The sequence below is a fragment of the Heloderma suspectum genome, chromosome 5 (assembly GCF_057233095.1).
Source record: "Heloderma suspectum isolate Gila_16-S chromosome 5, 16-S_ref, whole genome shotgun sequence".
In the NCBI taxonomy this organism is placed as follows: domain Eukaryota; kingdom Metazoa; phylum Chordata; class Lepidosauria; order Squamata; family Helodermatidae; genus Heloderma; species Heloderma suspectum.
Window position 1 is genome coordinate 86,995,212 of NC_139462.1, and position 18,459 is coordinate 87,013,670.

The 18,459-nt window shown below is 43.6% G+C and overlaps 1 protein-coding gene across 4 annotated transcripts in view; it reads right to left on the reverse strand.

The window, feature by feature from the left end:
- CCDC110 (coiled-coil domain containing 110) overlaps window positions 1-18,459 on the reverse strand; it is a 29,104-nt gene that overhangs the window by 5,643 nt on the left and 5,002 nt on the right. For 2 of the 4 annotated variants that reach the window (XM_084856610.1, XM_084856612.1), the window contains 3 exons: window positions 15,834-15,899; window positions 6,559-6,669; window positions 1,387-3,481 (listed from right to left, as the gene is read on the reverse strand). In XM_084856610.1, the coding sequence (XP_084712736.1) occupies window positions 1,387-3,481; window positions 6,559-6,669; window positions 15,834-15,899 (2,272 nt within the window). The remainder of the gene's footprint in view (window positions 1-1,386; window positions 3,482-6,558; window positions 6,670-15,833; window positions 15,900-18,459) is intronic. The other 2 variants (XM_084856611.1, XM_084856613.1) reach the window with 1 other exon arrangement.

Here is an 18,459-nt window from a genome sequence, read left to right on the forward strand (position 1 = left end):
ATGCAAATTTCTTTGATTAAAGCAAAATCTTCACCATGTCTTGGACTGATGCATTTCTAAACGTATAGAGTTGTCTCAATGTGTTGGTTTTGCTTCATGCTGTTAGGACTTGACACAAATGTTCTATGCTTCTGCTAGTTCATCAGGCTATATCACTGTTTAACCACCAAAACAGGTATATACAGAATATTGTATCAGGCAAAGTGTTATGTGAAAAAAGAAAAGAAAAACGTGATATTTCATTATCATTGATTACCTGTAAAATGTTACCCAAAATGCTTACTGAAAAGCAGTAATTAGGAGATTTTAAAAACTGTTTTCAAAGAATTTTTTATTACACTTTCTTTGAAGGTTTGATTGTTGGAGTTTGCCTGGAATTGCCTAGAAAAAAAGACAATTTTCTTTAAAAACAAAAACTAAAGGTGGAATTCATTGCAGGAGACAGTTTGTAGAATTTACAAACCTACACAACCTTCTTGCCTCAGGAACCAATCCAAGAAGTCACTGCTGATACTTCATTGATGGTAGTTTATTTTAAACCAATTTAAAAAATAAGCAAAACTAAGAATTCTACCAGTCAATTCTTTGTCAATATCGATAGCTTATTGAAATTATTTTCCCCAGTTATATTCACTTATGCCTTTTTATGAGTAAAAACCACACATTCCACATGTATTTCAGTAGAATAGCCATCCGAATAAATAGTTTCTTGCCAGAATTATTTACAATTCAGTGGGGTCAGAACTAAGGAAACCTCTTACAAAAACATTGACTTTGAAAAGCTCACTTAAAAAAAATTAAAACCTGTGTAATTCCTCTTAGATACAAGTATATCGCACACACCACTTTAGTATGTTTGAAAGATTAACTATAGCTTTCCCTTTCTTTGCATTGGGTATGCCTGAGAATATCTGAAGTCAGAGGGCACAAACCATTCCCACGCCAAGTGCAGCTGAGTACGTAGAACCCTACTTCCCTCTCTCCTTTCCTATCTGGCTGAGCCTCATGCTCGGGTCATGAGTAATTGTAGGACAGGGCCATGCTGAAGAGAGGGACAGCTAAATAAGTATATGGGAGGTGTCTTTGGGTGGGCCTCCCATTAAAAGTAATGGCTGGCCCACTGTGGTTTAGGGCACAAAAGTTTAGAGCAGAATCAAATAGGCAGGAAGGGATAGGTTCAGAGATCAACGAGCCCTTTTCCCTTCCTCCCAGACTGGACCCAGGACATAAATATATGTCTAATTTTTTAGGCATTGCCATTGATCTTATTAATTACAATGTAAGCATATCTTCCTTTGTCTAACATTAAACCCAGTAATTTCATAATATTCTGGAAAAACGTTAACTTAAAATTGACTCTTCTGTATATCAGAAAGCAAAACATACCTGGTGGATCATGTATTAAAGAAATACGGTGGTAACTAGATATTTCTTCACAGATTTTAGTGGGATCTGCAGGTTGATCATTTTGTTCTTGGCTTCCAGAATTGTACCTTTGCTTATACTGTTCATTGACCAAAGTAGTAACTTGGTCCCTGAGGTTTGCGTTATTCCTATGAAGACGGCGCACTTCAAACTGCAATACATCTCTTTCATTCTCTGTAGAACGCATTTCATTTTCCATCAGTAAGAGTTCCTCGTTCAATTGTCTTATTTTATTTTTGTGTTCAGAAGCCTCCTGTTTATATTCATGCAGCTCCTTTTTAAGAATCCAGTTATCATCTGTCATGTCTGTTACCACCTTTCCCAGCCTTTCACACTCTCTTTCTGTGTTGGACAAGTTAGATTTCAAAACTCCAATTTCTATTTTTGCATTTTTACATTCAGTCAGAAGCTTTTCCTCAGCATTAGCTCTACCAGACTGGGCCTCTAAAAGCTCCTTCTGCAGGACTTCTTTAGCACTGATCGCTTCCTGCAATGTTTTATCAAGATTCAGTTTTTCATCTTTAAGTGACTGCATCATCTTAAGAAGACCCTCCAGATCAGATATAGCTGTCTTCTCATTTTCTTTCAGTTGTTGTATTTCATTCTGGTTTTCTCCAAGCTTCTTTTCCAGGAAATTCTTTTTGTCTGTAAGCTGACAAATTTCCCCCCCCAATGTCTTATTTTCTTCTTGAAACATCAAAAGCTGTTTTTTCAAAGATTCTAAGGCAACAATAAAATCAAAATTTTCTTTTGTGACAGAAGCCAGACTTTCCTGTGCTTGCTGGTCTTTCTTCTGAAAATCGTTTATCTCTCGCATCAGACGTTGGTTTTGAGCATAAAGCTGATCCTGCTTTTCTTCCAGAGTTGCCTTTTGCTGTTGAAGTTCCTTGCATTTCTTCAGTATTCTTTTCACTTCTTTAAGGCATTCCTTGCAGTCTCCCTCAGATTTCACTAGTCTCCCTTGGATGTTATTCTTCTCATCGTGTAAATCCTTAATTTGCTTCTGATATTTTGAGTTTTGCTCTGTCAGAGACTGTATAATGTCAGTAAGAGGTTTCATTTGGTTCCTGAGATCTACATTTTCATGTTCAAGATTTGTCACTTTTTTCTGAATGTGTTCTGACTCTCTTACAGACATCTGTAACAATCTACCCTTTTTAGCGTAGTCATCAGACACAGCATCGACATCACAGAATTCCAGAACTTCACGTTGTCGCAACTCTTGCTGTTGACTAAGCAGCTGCTTTTTTTTGTCTGTATGTCCTTCTTCCATATGTTCTGGAAATAGCAATTGATCTTTTACCTCCTTGGACAAGAAACTTAACTGCACCTTGTCAAGAGCACTCCCTTTCATGAGAAGTTCTTTATTCAGGTACTTGTTCTCAGCTGCTGTTTCTGCTGCACTTTGATGATTTTCTTTAGAAGAAACCATGGAAATATTACACTCACCTACTGAATCCTCCAGTTCTGAAATTTTCCTGGATTTAAAATCCTCACTTGATGTATTGATTGATTTTTCTGTTAGATCCTGTTCTGACAGATAACCAGAATCGTTGTCTTTACCACACACAGTGTTAGGTGAGTTTTGAAGTTCAAAGGTATATGTCAGTTCATGCCTAGGAGACGTTTTACTTTCCTCTTTCATATCCCTGAAAGAAGAACTCACACTCTTCGTCAAGCACTCATCATCCTCATCATCATGCTTATGGAATGCCAAGGACACTTTAGGTTCATCGTAAGTTTTGATCTCCCTTGGAGGAGTCATCTCTTCTGTTTCCAAACTGACAAAAGATGAGGAACAAATGTTGTTGGCAGAATTCTTCAATACATGGTTACTATTTAAAGATAGAACAGCCTTATTTCTAGCTGTCATGGCATGGTTTTCTGACTTTCCGATTGTTTTATATTTTGACAAAATACGATGTGGAATGTTTTCAGCTGTGATAGTGTTTCCAAATACAGTGTTGAAACTGGTTTCTGGACAGTGGCTGGTAGCAGGACTGTTATCAAGATGAAATTGCTTCTTAAAATGGGATGCTTCTTGATACCCTCTTGGCTGAGAGAGAGAGAGAGAGATAACACTCACAACAGAAGGCTTTCAGTACTTAACGAAAGAGGAGACATAGGGCATTTCTACACCAGCCTAAAATCCTGCATTTTAAACAGGGCTTTCTGTTCCCATTTTAAATGCAGGATCACCCTTTACACGTGCTTCCTTCTTCCCTCCCCCCCCCCTTATCTGAGTCTTCCATTATCTGTCATTAATCTCGTGCCTCTTCTTCCCGCTTTAACTCTTTTGACAGAGGAAACTGAAGTGGAACACAGTGGGGTAATTTGATAGCTCATTATCTGCAATCTATTTAAAAATGGAACAAAGGGCATTTAGTGCAGGAGGGTCATGGCATCATGTAAAGAGCCGCAAACTTCCGTGAAGGAGGAATCTCAATCGCAAGATAAAAGCCTGGTGTGAAGGAGCCCATAGCTTAGCACCACCACTAAGCTGCATAGGGTAGCTTGCTACTTTAAAAAGTTGATATAGATTTTCCCCACAGCAATGAATACAAAAGTTGGGGGGGGGGGGCAGAATCACCGACTCCTGAGAGCTGCACTTCTCCCTCCTTGCAACTGTTTAAACAGCATTTGAAAGCATGCTGCTTCTTCCCAGATGTTTACCTTTAATCTCTGCCTTCCCTTTCTTTTCCTTGTTGTGTGTTTAGGATGGTTAGGCTGTGGGCAGGGTTTGTTTAATATAATAATTGCCTAGCTTCTGAGGCACTTTATAAATTATTGTTAGGTAGAAGGGAAGTGCAATTCAGGGAACTGAGTTACTACTTATTTTGTCTCACTTTCCATCTTGTTGATCAAACCTGCTAACCTGAGATTGTACATACGTTTCTAGTTTCCCATTAAAAGCTGTGGTGTGGTTGGCTTTTTAAAAATCCAGAGGAATGTAATTTTTTTTCCTGATCTGTATGAATTATGGAGTGCACGTGGCAGAAGAAAACCACACCACCAACAAAGTCTGGAACATACTTCTTTGTCACAAAAGCTGGCAGCTACTGCATCCTTCTGCCTCCTCATTATTGCTATTTTTATGTTGTAACTTTCTGTTTCTGCGTTTCTTGACTTTTCTTGGGAGAAAGTAGTCATCATCCATTCTGCCTAATTTATACCTTTTAACATTAATAATATATATTAAAAACAATTATCTATATACATCCCTTCGTTTGAGAGAGCAGCTTACCTGAGTTTTTCAGGCAATCTGTCCAGGCACCAGCCAGACTGATATCTGCTTAGATTTAGCAATGCAATAGCAGCATGTATCCCTACACCATCCTTAGGACCCAGAGCAATAATACCTGGCATTTATATAGTGCTTTTTTAAAGTGCAAATTAACTAACTTGAAAGAAAAGAATGAAAAAGAAACCCTTTACCATCAATAGGCAACCAAAGGTGTGGGCAGGAAGAGAGATCCATTTAGTGGTTATATATGTTAACAGCACAGTTGCTATCTGTATATCCTGCACTGCTCACATTTTACACAGCACTTCAGAATCTGACAGTTGATGGTTTTTACGCATGGTATGGTACCCCATACTCAGGCCCTGGATTATTTAATATTATTTAAAATAACTTATTCATAAATGATCTGGAATTAGGAGTGAGCAGTGAAGTGGTCAAGTTTGCTGATGACACCAAATTTTAGGGTGGTTAAAACAAAAAGCTCCAAAAGCTCCAAAAGGATCCCTCCAAACTAGGAGAATGGCCATCAATATTTATGAACTGCCTGGAGAGCTTCGGCTATGGGGCGGCATAGAAATATAATAAATGAAATTAAATCAAAATGGCAAATGGGTTCAATGTAAGCAAATGTAAAGTGATGCACACTGGGGCAAAAAATCCAAACTTCAAGTGTAAGCTGATGGGATCTGAGCTAGGAGTGACTGACCAAGAAAAAGGTCTTGAGCTTTGTGATCAACAGCTTGATGAAAATGTCGACCCAGCGTGCAGCTGCTGTGAAAAAGGCAAACTCCATGTTAGGCATAATTAGGAAAGGAACTGAAAATTAAACTGCCAAGACCATACTCCTCTTATACAAATCTATGGTGCAACCACACTTAAAATACTGTGTACAGTTCTGGTCACCGCACCTAAAAAAGGGTATTGTAGAGTTGGAAGAAGTTCGGAAAAGGGCAACTAAAATGATCAAGGGGCTGGAGCAACTCTCCTGTGAGGAAAGGCTACATCTGCTAGGATTGTTTAACTTCGAAAAAAGGTGAGTAAGGGGAGACATGATAGAAATGTACAAAATTATGCATGGTGTGGAGAAAGTGGATAGGGAGACATTTCTCTCTCTCTCATATAATAATAGAACGGAATCCAGGATCATCCCATGAAGATGACTGGGGAGACATTTAGGACAGAGAAAAGGAAGTACCTCTTCATATAGCGCATAGTTAAACTATGAAATTCACTTCCACAAGATGTAGTGATGGCCACCACCTTCGATGGCTTTAAAAGGGGATTGGATAAATTCATGGAGGATAAGGCTATCAATGGCTACATGCTACCTCCAGTATCAGATGCAGTATGTACACCAGTTGCTGGGGATCTTGGGCAGGAGGGTGCTGTTACACTCATGTCCTGCTTGTGGGTTTCCTGTGGGCAGCTGGTTGGCCACTGTGTGAACAGAATGCTGGACTAGGTGGACCCTTGGTCTGATTCAGCATGGCTCTTCTTATGTTCTTATCCCAAACAGGGATGTGTTAAAATATTATACTAATAAGGCAGTTGTGGGGATATTTATGTCTAGAATTCTCCTTGACTGTGTCACGTAGTATTATGCCCCAAATGACATGCGATGGCTCACTTGTGCAAGTCTTGAGTAATTTGCTTTGTAAGCACCTTTCTCCAGCATATTTGCTCTTTGCTTTATGGAACATTGTGGTACATATTTCATGGACTGATCTCTGAGACAAAAAGGATGGATGATTGATCCTGAGGATTGGAAAAGATAGTCTTTTGGTTCCTTCCAACTCTAGGATCCCATTACTTGTCAGAAAACCCCTGTTAGGTAGAAAATCAGCTCTCACTCACATAACACATCAGTAAGAAAAACAACAAGAACATACCATAGCAATATTGATAGGCGTGTTGGTCAAAAGTGAATTGTCTGGATTAAATTCTGAACTTTTCATATCAGTTATATTTTTATTAAGTATCTCGTTGATTTCAGACTGAACCTGAAGAAACATGCAATGAGATGGTTAGTTTCCTCCATTCACTTTGTTTTTTCTATATTGGTTATAACCATTTTGGTAGGGACCTGTCTTTTCTTAAAAGCACTTAAAAATGCAACCCTATGCATGTCTACTTGGACTTACTCCCTGGTAAGCATGTATAGGACTGCAGCCTTTCTATAATTTAAATATCTATTATTGTTATCTGATCTATTGTTGTAGAGATAGTCATGATATTTCTGACTACACAAACAATATTTACTGTTTGGAACTTGTGAAGAAACCTTAACAATAAAATTGGAAGAAGTAGGAATTGCTGGAAATAGAAAAAGAAGGGAGGTTTGACCATTTAAATGGCCAGGCTCACCACAGGCGTTCTTATTGAGTTTCCTGTTGAATTCAAGTTACATTGATCTAATATTTGTGGTGTCTTCCATAGTATTTAGAATCAGTGGTGAAGCTAGGTGATTTTAGGCCCTGGACCTAATGATCTTATTATGGGGTGGGGGGCTTTAGATATCCATATGTATTACTTCAGTTATACACAACTAACATTTCTCTTTGTCCCCCATGCTTTATAACTGCTTCTACATTCCTGATACACTAGAATAGTAACAACAAAAGTGTTTGCAAGCCCTGATTAAAATAAATACTCTGAACATGTACAGTTTTGCATATTAAACTTACCTAAAGCATAACACCATCATGACTACAGGACTTTGCTTCTGGAGCACTAGTTACCTGCTGCTCCCTGGGTGGTCATTTGGGGCGCCCCTGGGCTGCTGGGTCCTGGACTTTGGTCCCAAGTACAGGGTTAGCTGCTTCACTGTTTACAATTTTCATTTCCAGCTATTAATTCCAGGCATTCAATTGTTTTTTTAACAACAGTTTGCTGCCCAGAAACCAGAACCTTCTGAGAGGGTGGGAAGTGGGAGGATGTCACTTTCTAGCGATCCTGTTTCACTATCTCTTCTACAAAAGGCAAGTCACTGTTGATCAATTTCTCCCCTGTCTTCTGGTCCAAAATGGTAAGTTGCAAGCTGCTGGCTGTCTACTATTTGGAGATGGGAAACCAAATGGCAGACGCTCATCTACAGCAGGGCTGGGAAGTTCAGGGGACCTGGGGGCCATTTTTGACACACACCCCCCAGGCAGGCTGCACTTCTGCCATGTCGTAAAATTCAACAGCAGCAGCAAAAGAAAAAAATCCCAGTGATTTAATGCCAATTTTTGGTGGCAAACTACTACTGATGGCTAAAATGGCAAAATTTGGCTTGAAAAGGACAGGCTGCTTACCTGTAACTGTAGTTCTTCGTGTGATCATCTATGTATTCACACATATGGGCTCTGTGCCTGCACAGAACCTCAATTTGGGAAACTTCTAAAGCTGAGAAAGTTTTTGGCACGAACCCTCCCCCACCATACCATAGCGCATGTCCAGACAGGTTCCCGCCTATTCCCTCAGTTCGATGAGACCCAAATGTGGCCTCAAAACCAAAGGAAGTAGAATGAACAATCATCTCGGTATCAGACACAAATCATATCATGAACACCAAAGTGGGGATGGTGGGTGGGTTATGTGAATGCACAGATGACCACTTGAAGAACCACAGTTACAGGTAAGCAACCTGTCCTCCTTCTTCATGGTCTCTGTGCATCACACATATGGGCGAGTAGCAAGCTCACTTACTGGAGATGGGTCGGTGTCCTAATGTAATATAGTTGAAAGAACAGCGCGACCAAAAGAGCAGTCATCTCGAGACCTCACATCCAGGTGAGAATGGTGGACAAATGTGGATGGGGTTGCCCAAGTGGCAGCATGGCACAGCTCCAGAATAGAGACACTCCTGTCAAATGCCATCAATGCCACCATGGCCCTGGTGGAGTGCGCTGTCACTCTACCCAAATCCAGGTTTGCCAGCTCATAGGTGAGGGTAATGGTCTGGGTAACCCAGGAGGCTGGTCTCTGAGCCGACAATGGGAGACCTTTTTTTCTTCCCGCATAGCACACAAAAAAGTCTTGGTGATTTGCGAAAGACTTCCGTTCTAGATTTATAGAAGGCTAATGCCACCTCACATCCTAAGCATGCAATCTCGAGTCCAGCCCCAATGTTGGGGATGGAAAAAAGGCAGGCAGAATGATGTCTTGGTTAATGTGAAAAGCCGAAACTACCTTTGGCAAAAATTGCACATCTGGATGAAGTACAACTTTATCTCTGTGGAAGACCATATAAGGATCATCCACTCAGAGCCGCTAGCTCACTAGCCCGGCGAGCAGAAGTTATCGTTACTAAAAAGGCCACCTTCGATGATAATAGACAGAGATCAATTTTAGCAAGAGGTTCAAAAGGCTTAACTGTTAAAGCATGCAGGATTACTGACAAACTCCAAATTGGAATTGGAGCTTTAACGGGGGGGGGGGGGAGATTTTGTATCCCATGGAGAAACTGCTGAATATGAGGGTGTGAAAAATAGTAAAGCCTTGTATCAGAGCATGCAATGCAGAAATGGCTGCCAAGTAAGCTTTAACAGATGAAAACTTAAGTCCTTTTTCAAATAAGGAGAACAAGAACTGTAAAATGTTGGAGATGGGACAAGTAACTGGGTCTAACCCTCTTTAAATCATAAATCTTTTCCCATTTAAGGGCATAAGATCATCTGGCAGCTGGCTTCTTAGCTGCCTCTAAGATTGCCCAGATTGGTTCCAAAATTTGTGAGAGGTCCTGCAGGTTTGGCGCCTCCAAACTGTCAGTCCCAGCGTTCAGAAATCGGGATGTCAAATGCTGCCGTCCCGCTGGTACAGGAGATCTGGTCTCAACAGGAGTTGGAGATACTGCCCCCAACACCGATGGAGCAATGGGGTGAACCATCCCTGTCTCAGTCACCACAGTGTGATAATTATGCAGTCTGTGTTGTCATCCAGAGCCTTCGAAAGCACCCGATTTAGCAGAGGAAACGGTGGAAAAAGGAAATAGAATTCCTGGCTCCAAGTCAGGAGGAAAGCATCCCCCAATGAGGCTTGACCTATGCCCGCTCTGCTGCAATAATTCCAGCATACCTTGTTTTCCTCTGTCGCAAATAAATTTATTATGAGGTCTTCCCACCAACTGAACAGAGTCTGTATACTTCGGGGTGGAGCTGCCACTTGTGTGATGCTCGACATGATCGACTGAGGAGATTGGCCAGAACATTGTCGGATCATGCCACATGTACTTCTGTCAGGGAGATTTCCTTCACAATGCACCATTCCAGAATGTCCAGCGTAAGTCTCACTAAAGAGGGGGATTTCATTCCCCCTTGCTTGTACAAATAATAAACCACGGTTGTGTTGTTGGATACAACCTGCACAACCCTGCCAGAAACATCGACTTCAAAAGCCTTCCGTGCTTTTTGGACTGCGAGCAACTTGAGGTAGTTGATGTGTTTACCCTTTTCCAATGCTGCCCAGGGGCCCTGTACCTTGAGGGATCCACAATGCGCCCCCCCACCCCCATAGGGAGGCGTCTGTCATGAGCAGCCTGGAAGGTGATGCTCAGTGGAAAGGCACTCTGGGGAGAAGATGACTGAGGGACATCCACCACCGAAGCAACTCTCAAATTTTCCCAGGGAGACAAAGGCGAATGCTCCTTGCATCGCTTAAGGGATTGAACACATCACTGAAGCATAACTGAAGGTTCCTCGTCCAAAGATGAGCAAATGGGATCACCGCAGTCATAGCCGCTATAAGTTCCACCAGCTGCTGGATGGAAAAAGTGGCTACAGTACTGAAGCAAAGGACTTCTGCTACCAAGGCCATGAGTGTGTCTGCCCGATTCCTTGGGAGAAAAGCGCAACCTTACGTGGAGTCCAAAACTGTGCCTATAAACTGAAAGGTTTGGCTTGGGAAGATTTCTGAAAGTTTATGTAGAGGCCAAGGGTAGCTAGGAGATTGCAGGTGAGGGACACAGAATGAAGAAGGTCCCATTGTGAGGGCACCACTATGAGCCAATCATCGATGTAAGGAAAATGAGTCACTCCCCACAATCAGAGGTGAGCACAAGCCACTGCCATGCACTTTGTAAAGACTTGGTGCTGTGGAGAGGCCGAATGGGAGGACACGGAACTGATATGCCTGTGTCCCAAATGGTAAAACGAAGGTAACGTTGACTCGATTTTGTGATTGTGGTGTGGAAATATGCGTCTTTGAGGTTGACAGATGCAAACCAGTCGCCTCTCTGCAACAGCGGTAGTATTGTAGTCAGCGTGGTCATATGGAATTTCCATGGTGTAATGAAGAAATTCATGTCCTGCAGATTCAGGACTGGGCGGAGCCCTCCATCTCTCTTCTGTACGGTGAAGTATTGAGAATAAAAACCTTGGAGACGTTGATGTGTCACTCACTGGATCTCACCCTTCTCCAGTAGCAATGCTACCTCTGCTTCCAAGACATCCAATGGTGGTGTTGACCTGACCGTACCGAAGGGGGGGAGGTCATCAAACTTGATCCTGTACCCTCTGCGGATTATTGACAGTACCCAAGAATCTGACATGATTTGCGCCCATGCTGGGAAAAACTGAGAGAGACGACTCCCAAATTTTTGAGGAATGGTTGGTGAATGGGGGCATTTCATACCCAAGTCAAAGACTTTTGCCGCCAGGATTGGACTTGCGGCAAGTGGAACAGAACTTTGATGGATACTACCTCCTCAGGACAGAGGGATGCTGACCTTGTCGTTGTCTCTGGTACCATTCTCCCTGTTGCCTCTGCTTTTGAAAAGCAGGTGGACGAAATCACCAGTGAGGCTTGAATGAAGCTGAGGCCTGGGCAAGTCCCATCTTTTTGGCCGTGGCCTTTGCTTTTTGGACAGAGTCCATAGCTTTCCACAGCCACATTAAATAGACCAGCGCCATCAAATGGAAGATCTTCAGTAAGTGATCTAGCTTCTTGAAACAACCCAGCCGACCTAAGCCAGGCATGTCTCTGAAGTGCAATCGCACTGTTCATGGCCTTAACTCCGCAATCCGACTGGTGATGTGCAGTGTTGATCTGCTGTCTTGCCATGTGGGTCACCTTGGTCTTGAGCACCCTTCCTAATTCTCTCTGGTCATTGGGTAAATGGTCACAGAGCGACCCCATTTTCTTCCACAGGAACATTTGGTACCTTGCCATCATCGCCTGGTAGTTAGCGACTCTGAGGCTTAAAGCTGCTGCTGAATAAATCCTACAGCCCATGAGGTCCAATCTGTGTCCCTCCTTATCCACTGGAGCAGAATGTTGCCTGTGTCTTGTGTCGACTTGTGCCGACTCGATGATGACTGAGTTAGGGCACGGATTGTGAAAAGAAATTCAGCATCCTTTTCCAACACTCTGTACATGCACTCCAACCTCTTTGAAGTAGGTGTCATATATGCTGGTGTCTTCCACGATTGTTTCACAGTTTGTAATAACATTGGCAGGAAAGGGATAGCAACTGGCATCAATGTCTCAACATTAACATCAAACACTGGGTCCTTCAGGCATTCAACAGGTTGTTGCATTTCTATCCTTAAAGATTGTGCCATTCTCAAGATTTGTTCAGAGAAATGGTGTAAGTCTTTGGAAGACAAAATTGGGTCCTGCGATCCTACTGCTCCATCCGGAGAGGAAATCAATGGCACAATCGAGGAGTATGAGGCAGAATCTGACTGATAGTCATCAGTAGCAGAATGTGGTGATGTCCCTGGTTGAGACAAGATATCCTCCTCCTGCATCTCAGAATGTGCCAAAAGAGCTGCTTGTGGGAGGATTGAAGGCTGTGCTGCCCTTGGTGGTAATTGTGGTGGCATCTGTTGAAGTGGTTTAGGGTTGTCTAAGCGCTGAGAGTGAGGCATTGCCTTCGGAGGGGGACGCGATAGAGTTGCTGTCGGGATGGATCTAGGTCGGCATGGGTCCATGTCCATGTAGGGATGGAAGTGATCATTCTGTCTGTGCCTCCAATCATCCCAGTAATAAATAGGTCTGGGAGGGAGTGACCTGTTCATCTTTCCCAATCCGACACTGGTGATCGAGATTGATGTCGAGGATGGGGTGCATAAGCAGAGTCCAGTCTATGGTCCTGAGGATGGTAAAACAAGGATCTAGAATCGGGTGACTCCAAGTGTCAAGGTAAGTACAGAGGTAAGGTGATGTCCTGCCATCTTTCACGGGGTGGAGTGGAATCTTGGATTTCACCCTCAGACATTGAGGCCATCTGTGCAAGGTCGATCCTCAGTATTGACACATCCTCCATCTCAGGTCTCAGTACCGACACCTCAAATCGTGTCAGTATCGGTGAGTTCAACAGTGGTGGTAGTGGAGGAAGATCTCCCAAATGTTTCACATGCGACTTTCTCTCATCCTTCTCCGGCTCTGCAGTCTTAGGCATTCAAGCCTTCTTGGACAACTTTTTTGCTGTAGACAGCATTAGAAATCTCCCCAGAGTAAGTGGCTTCTCCGTCCTGCCCATGGTTAGAGCTGGTACAGAGGGGGCCGTGGAGGGCTGTGCTTTCTCTGTCCTCTCTCCCATGTGAGGCACTTTCCCAGAGGTGGACGGTTGCGTCATTTTAGTTTTAAGGGTTTCAACAGCAGCCAATGCCCGCTTACAAAGTTCTGATAGCAGCCTGTCGGCCCTGTTTGTGTGGGCTTGTTTAGAAAATCCTTGGCAGACCGAGCACGCCTCCACTACATACCCCTCTCTGAGGCAAAGAAGACAGAGAGAGTGCCTGTCTGAAGGTGGCAATTTACTCCCACACTGTGCGCACTTCCGAAAAGGTGCCTTCAAGGCTATACACCCTGAGGCGGATAGCGTGTGATTGACCGATCGCTCTCTCCAAAAAGAAGAAAATAATACCAAAAGAAAAATTAATGTAAAAGGGTGAGGAATGATAGAAAAGATATAGATAGAATAAAATCTCAGCCTAAATAGCCAAAAACGCAGTCCTAAGATGGGCGAAGATTCCCAACGAGGCACCACAGTTGGCAGTCGAAGAAGAACTGAGGGAATAGGCGGGAACCTGTCTGGACATGCGCGATGGGACAGTGGGGAAGGGTTCCTGCCAAAAACTTTCTCAGCTTTAAAAGTTTCCCAAATTGAGGTTCTGCGCAGGCACAGAGCCCAAATGTGTGATACACAGAGACCACAAAGAAGAACAAGCCAAATGTGGCCATGTTAGCCTTCTGTAGTAGCAGTTTCCCACTGGAGTTCAGCAGCAAACCTCCAATGTTTTTACCGCCACCATGCAGTACAGCAGTACAGCAGTGGTGGGCAGCAGGGATCCATGCAGGCCATGTGTTGCCCTGCCCACCTCTGATCTATAGAAAGCTATGAGCTGTTGTGCTCATGGCCTATTTGTGGTCTTCCAACAAGTATCTGGTTGGTCACTTCGGGAACAGAATGTTGGACTAGAAAAGCCTGCAGTCTCATCCACCATGACTCTTCTTATGTATCAAAAAAGGTTAATAGGTGGAGGCAACAAGGTGAAGCTGAAGCCTTAAAAGACAGGTTGTGTATTAAAGGAAAAGGTAAGCCATGTTTTCCTTAGGGTGCAAATTTTCTCTCAAAGGCCCTATGCCAACAGTTAATTACAACTGACTTCCATCTGGAATACTGAACTACTTTCAGTTTTATCATCCAGTAGTGAATGAAATTAAAAGACGCTTGCTCCTTGGGAGGAAAGCTATGGCAAACCTAGACAGCATAGTAAGAAGCAGAGACATCACCTTGCCGACAAAGGTCTGTCTAATCAAAGTTATGGTTTTCCCAGTAGTAATGTATGGCTGTGAGAGCTGGACTATAAGGAAGGCTGAGCACCGAAGAATTGATGCTTTCGAACTGTGGTGCTGGAGAAGACTCTTACAAGTCCCCTGGACTGCAAGGAGGTCAAATCAGTCAATCCTAAAGGAAATCAACCCTGACTGCTCATTGGAAGGACAGATACTGAAGCTGAAATATTTTGGCCACCTAATGCAAAGAGAAAGCTCTCTGGAAAAGACCCTGATGCTGGGAAAGACTGAAGACAAAAGGAGAAGGGGATGGCAGAGGATGAGATGGCTAGATAGCATCACTGATGCAATTAATATGGACTTGAGCATGCTCCGGGAGAGAGCGGAGGACAGGAAGGCCTGGCGTGCTATGGTCCATGGGGTCACGAAGAGTCGGACACGACTGAAGGACTGAACAATAAGAACAACAAGTGAAATAATTTACAGTGTGAAGGGTGGGGAGAGAGAGAGGTGGAGGGGCAGTACCTAGATTTCCAGCAGGCTGTGCTGAGGGAGATGAGAGGGACAGCAGGGCCATTCCAGCAGCCCTGCTGAAAGGTCTCCCTCATGAAAGCTCCTCCTCCCTCAACTGTCACCACCAGCAGCCTGTCACCACCAGCAGCCATGATATGGCTGCTGCTGGTGGCAACTGAGGGAGGAGGAGGAACTGAGGGAGGCCTTTTGCTTTCCTGAGGGAGGAAGAGCTGAGGGAGCTGGGAGGTGGAAGCAGGGCCATTCCGCCAGCCCTGCTGAAAGACTAATACCTTTCCCCCCACTTTCCTTCCCATTTTTTTTATGTGTGTCATGTCTTTTTAGATTGTAAGTCTGCGGACAGGGACTGTCTTCTTTAATTAATTATATGTAAGCCACTCTGAGGAGTGACATAAAAATACTTCAAATAATTGATGTGCCAGAAGGCCACCTGGAAGGAGTGGGAGCAGGTGGGTACTGGTCTTGACTCCACCTCTTTTCACTGTGGCCTGCTGATAACAGTAGTTGCCAATCTACTTTACATGCATATTTGACTTTCCCCACTCTTAGGTCAGCTTGCATGACCACTGGTCACTGAGAAATCTTACCACAAAGTGAGAAGCCCTGCGGTTTTTTTCATGTTTACATGATCTTATCAATATGCCCCAATGTGATGAGAGAGAGAGAGAGAGAGAGAGAGAGAGAGAGATACAACCACAGAGAAAACCAGTATTTAATGTGCAGTGAAAATGTGGTGGTGGTGGTGAAAATAAAAGAACAGGTGAGCATAGAAGAATTACTGGGATCTCTCGCCTTGTGTTGAGATTAGTGTACAAAAATGACTGTGTATGTTTACCTTCGATTATTTTCTTATTACAAATACAATATGACCACATTTCCCCTCCTTCTTTCATGAATATTTAGGGTTTGCTCTTACCATGCTTACATTCTGCAAAGTTTGTTGTCGAAGGGCTTGAAATGATTCCAGCTGCTGTTGTAGGATCTAGTTTGTTAAAAAATAATTAACAGAAAAATTCAGACATAGGCTGAGATAGTCTGTACTCTTGTTCTTATACCTAGATGGTGATGTGCAATTGCTGTTTTATTATCCCATTAGATAAAAAACGAGCTACACCAGTTTGCAGAGGAAAATGTCACCAAAGGGCTGACACACATGGCATGTTTCCTATCAATTTTACCAGTTTAGAGTACAATCCTATGCAAGTTTACTCAGAAGTAAGTCCTGTTAAGTTCAATGGGACTTACAGGAACGTTTGTATAGGACTGCTGATGGGAAAAATACACACTGAAAGGGATTGATCAGGGAGCACGCTACCCATGAGCAAAAAAAATAGGGGTACATATTGGCACATTTCATAGGCTTTACTAAGGCAGTGACCCCAAACCTTTTAACCCCATGGACGCTTTTGCAAATAATTTATCCAGGCAAGTTTGGCTGTACTATCACATGTGCTGTGCATATTGGAATCTGATCTATGTGCATAACATTTGCTGCCAAAAGACAGATAATCTTATCTTTGAATCAGGTGATCCAAATGCTCTTCCAGAACAGGGTAATTAGGTGGATCCGTGTTCTCTTTTTAACCCAAAGAAACATGTTGAATGGTTTGACAAGTTCTGAACCTTTTCTTTTTGCCTTTAGCATGTATACTCCGGGTGGGAGGGGTAGTGATGGTTCTGTCAATTCTCTTACTAAAAAAAATCTTCTCCTTAAAAAAAAAGATATACGTCACCAGCCTAAGATCATGCTGTGCCAGTAGCTCCAAACTTACCTCCCTCCCTATTCATTTCAATGGTGCCTGAGTGGAAGAGCATATGGTATATTTTGCTGCCTTTCTTTATAGCTGATTACACTAGACCTATTGTGTTATGGCAGGCTCCCCCAGCCTGGTGATCTCCAGATGTTTTGGGCCACCTTCACACATTGGTTTTTTTTTAGCAGAATCATTCTTCTTTTATCACTGTTTTTTGCTGGAGCTTTAAATGACTCTGCTGCTCTCCTGCTGCTATCTCACAACTTCCCCTCCCTTTTCCCGTGTTATCTGAGAATGGGGGCTCTCTTCACATGGAGCTTTTATCCTGCTATTGAGATGGCTCTGTCAAGGAAGTTTGTGGGCTCTTTAGATGACGCCATTAACATCCAGGGCATCTCCCGCCATTTCCCCAAGCCTATCCCATGTTTTTGCCAAATGCAAAAAATGTGGTATTTTTTCCAGCCCATGGAACAGGAGTGCCATGACCTCCCCATGAAATTCTCCAATAATGGAAGAAATCGCTATGTCTGCTGGCTGTGGGCATTTGTTTTCCATTGTTGCGGGCGCGGTCAGGATGACAAAGGCATTGAGGTTGGGCTGTGGGGCGTGTCGCACCTAGGAGATCCTAAGCGGGTTGCACAGAAGGAGCCTGAGCAGATTTGATAGGCGTGAGGGCAACAATCACGTGCCAATTATGCTCTCTCCCTTCCTTGCAAGGAGGGGAGGGCGCACGGTTGGAGGGCGACTCTTGCCTCTGCTCAAGTCTTGCTGAGGAAGGACTTTCCTCAATTCAATGGGGCTTACTTCCAAGTAAGTGTGCTGAGGGTTGCAGACTTACAGCACAACAACAGCATGGTGGGGGGCAGGGGAGAGAAAGGCAGCCACTATCTCTTCTCCTAGCCCACCTTACAGGGTCATTGGGAAGCCAGAATAAAGGGGAAGAGCAACAACAGTGCAGGGGGGAGGGGAAGAAAGCCAGTAGATGGGAAGCCTCCTGTGGAAGCACCATGAGGACCCAAGGAAATGTATCTGGAAGAAGGGCTCCCTCCACCTTTAAAGTCACTAGGAGGGCTTCTGACTTCCATCCTGCTGGGAGGGGTGGAGGGACAGGCAGAGCCATCCATCATGTTACAGGAACCAACCATCAGCCTTCTGTCCTGATTTTTCTGTGCAGCCATGAAAAGTTATAGGGCAGAGGGAAGTGCTATGAGAGATACTTGTATACAGGACCAGTCTAAATCGCAGAAAGGATCTGAAATCAAAAGGACTGGTTTGTAGTGGGATAAATGCCAAGTGTGAAGAGAGCCGGGGAAAACCCAGCACTTTCGGTGCTTGCAATTGAAATCGCCATTTCCCCCCTATGTATTTCTCCTTTAGCGCTTTGTCCCACTTTGTGTGGGCGTGTGTTAGGGGGTGTTGCTGGGCAGTGTTGAATAACATTGTCGTGACAACAAATCTGGTGGAGGCAGGTCACTGACCACACTTTCTGCCTCTCTCCCATTCCCCTACCAGCACTTGAACTGTAAAGTGGTTAACCATCCCAAATGCTTCTCCGAGATCCCCCTGAACACAGCAATGCTTACTTCTGAGTAAATTAATTGGCTGTAAGACTTTCCTTTTCTGGGAGTAAGTGCCATTGAAATCTGTGTGGCTTGCTTCTGAGTAGGCATGCACAGGAGTGCACTGTAAGTCTACTTAGAATAGCATTCTTAAGGTCTCCCATCCCCTTCAATGCATTTACTTGGAACTTTCCCCTCCCATTGACTTCACTGACTGCTTCTTCTCCCT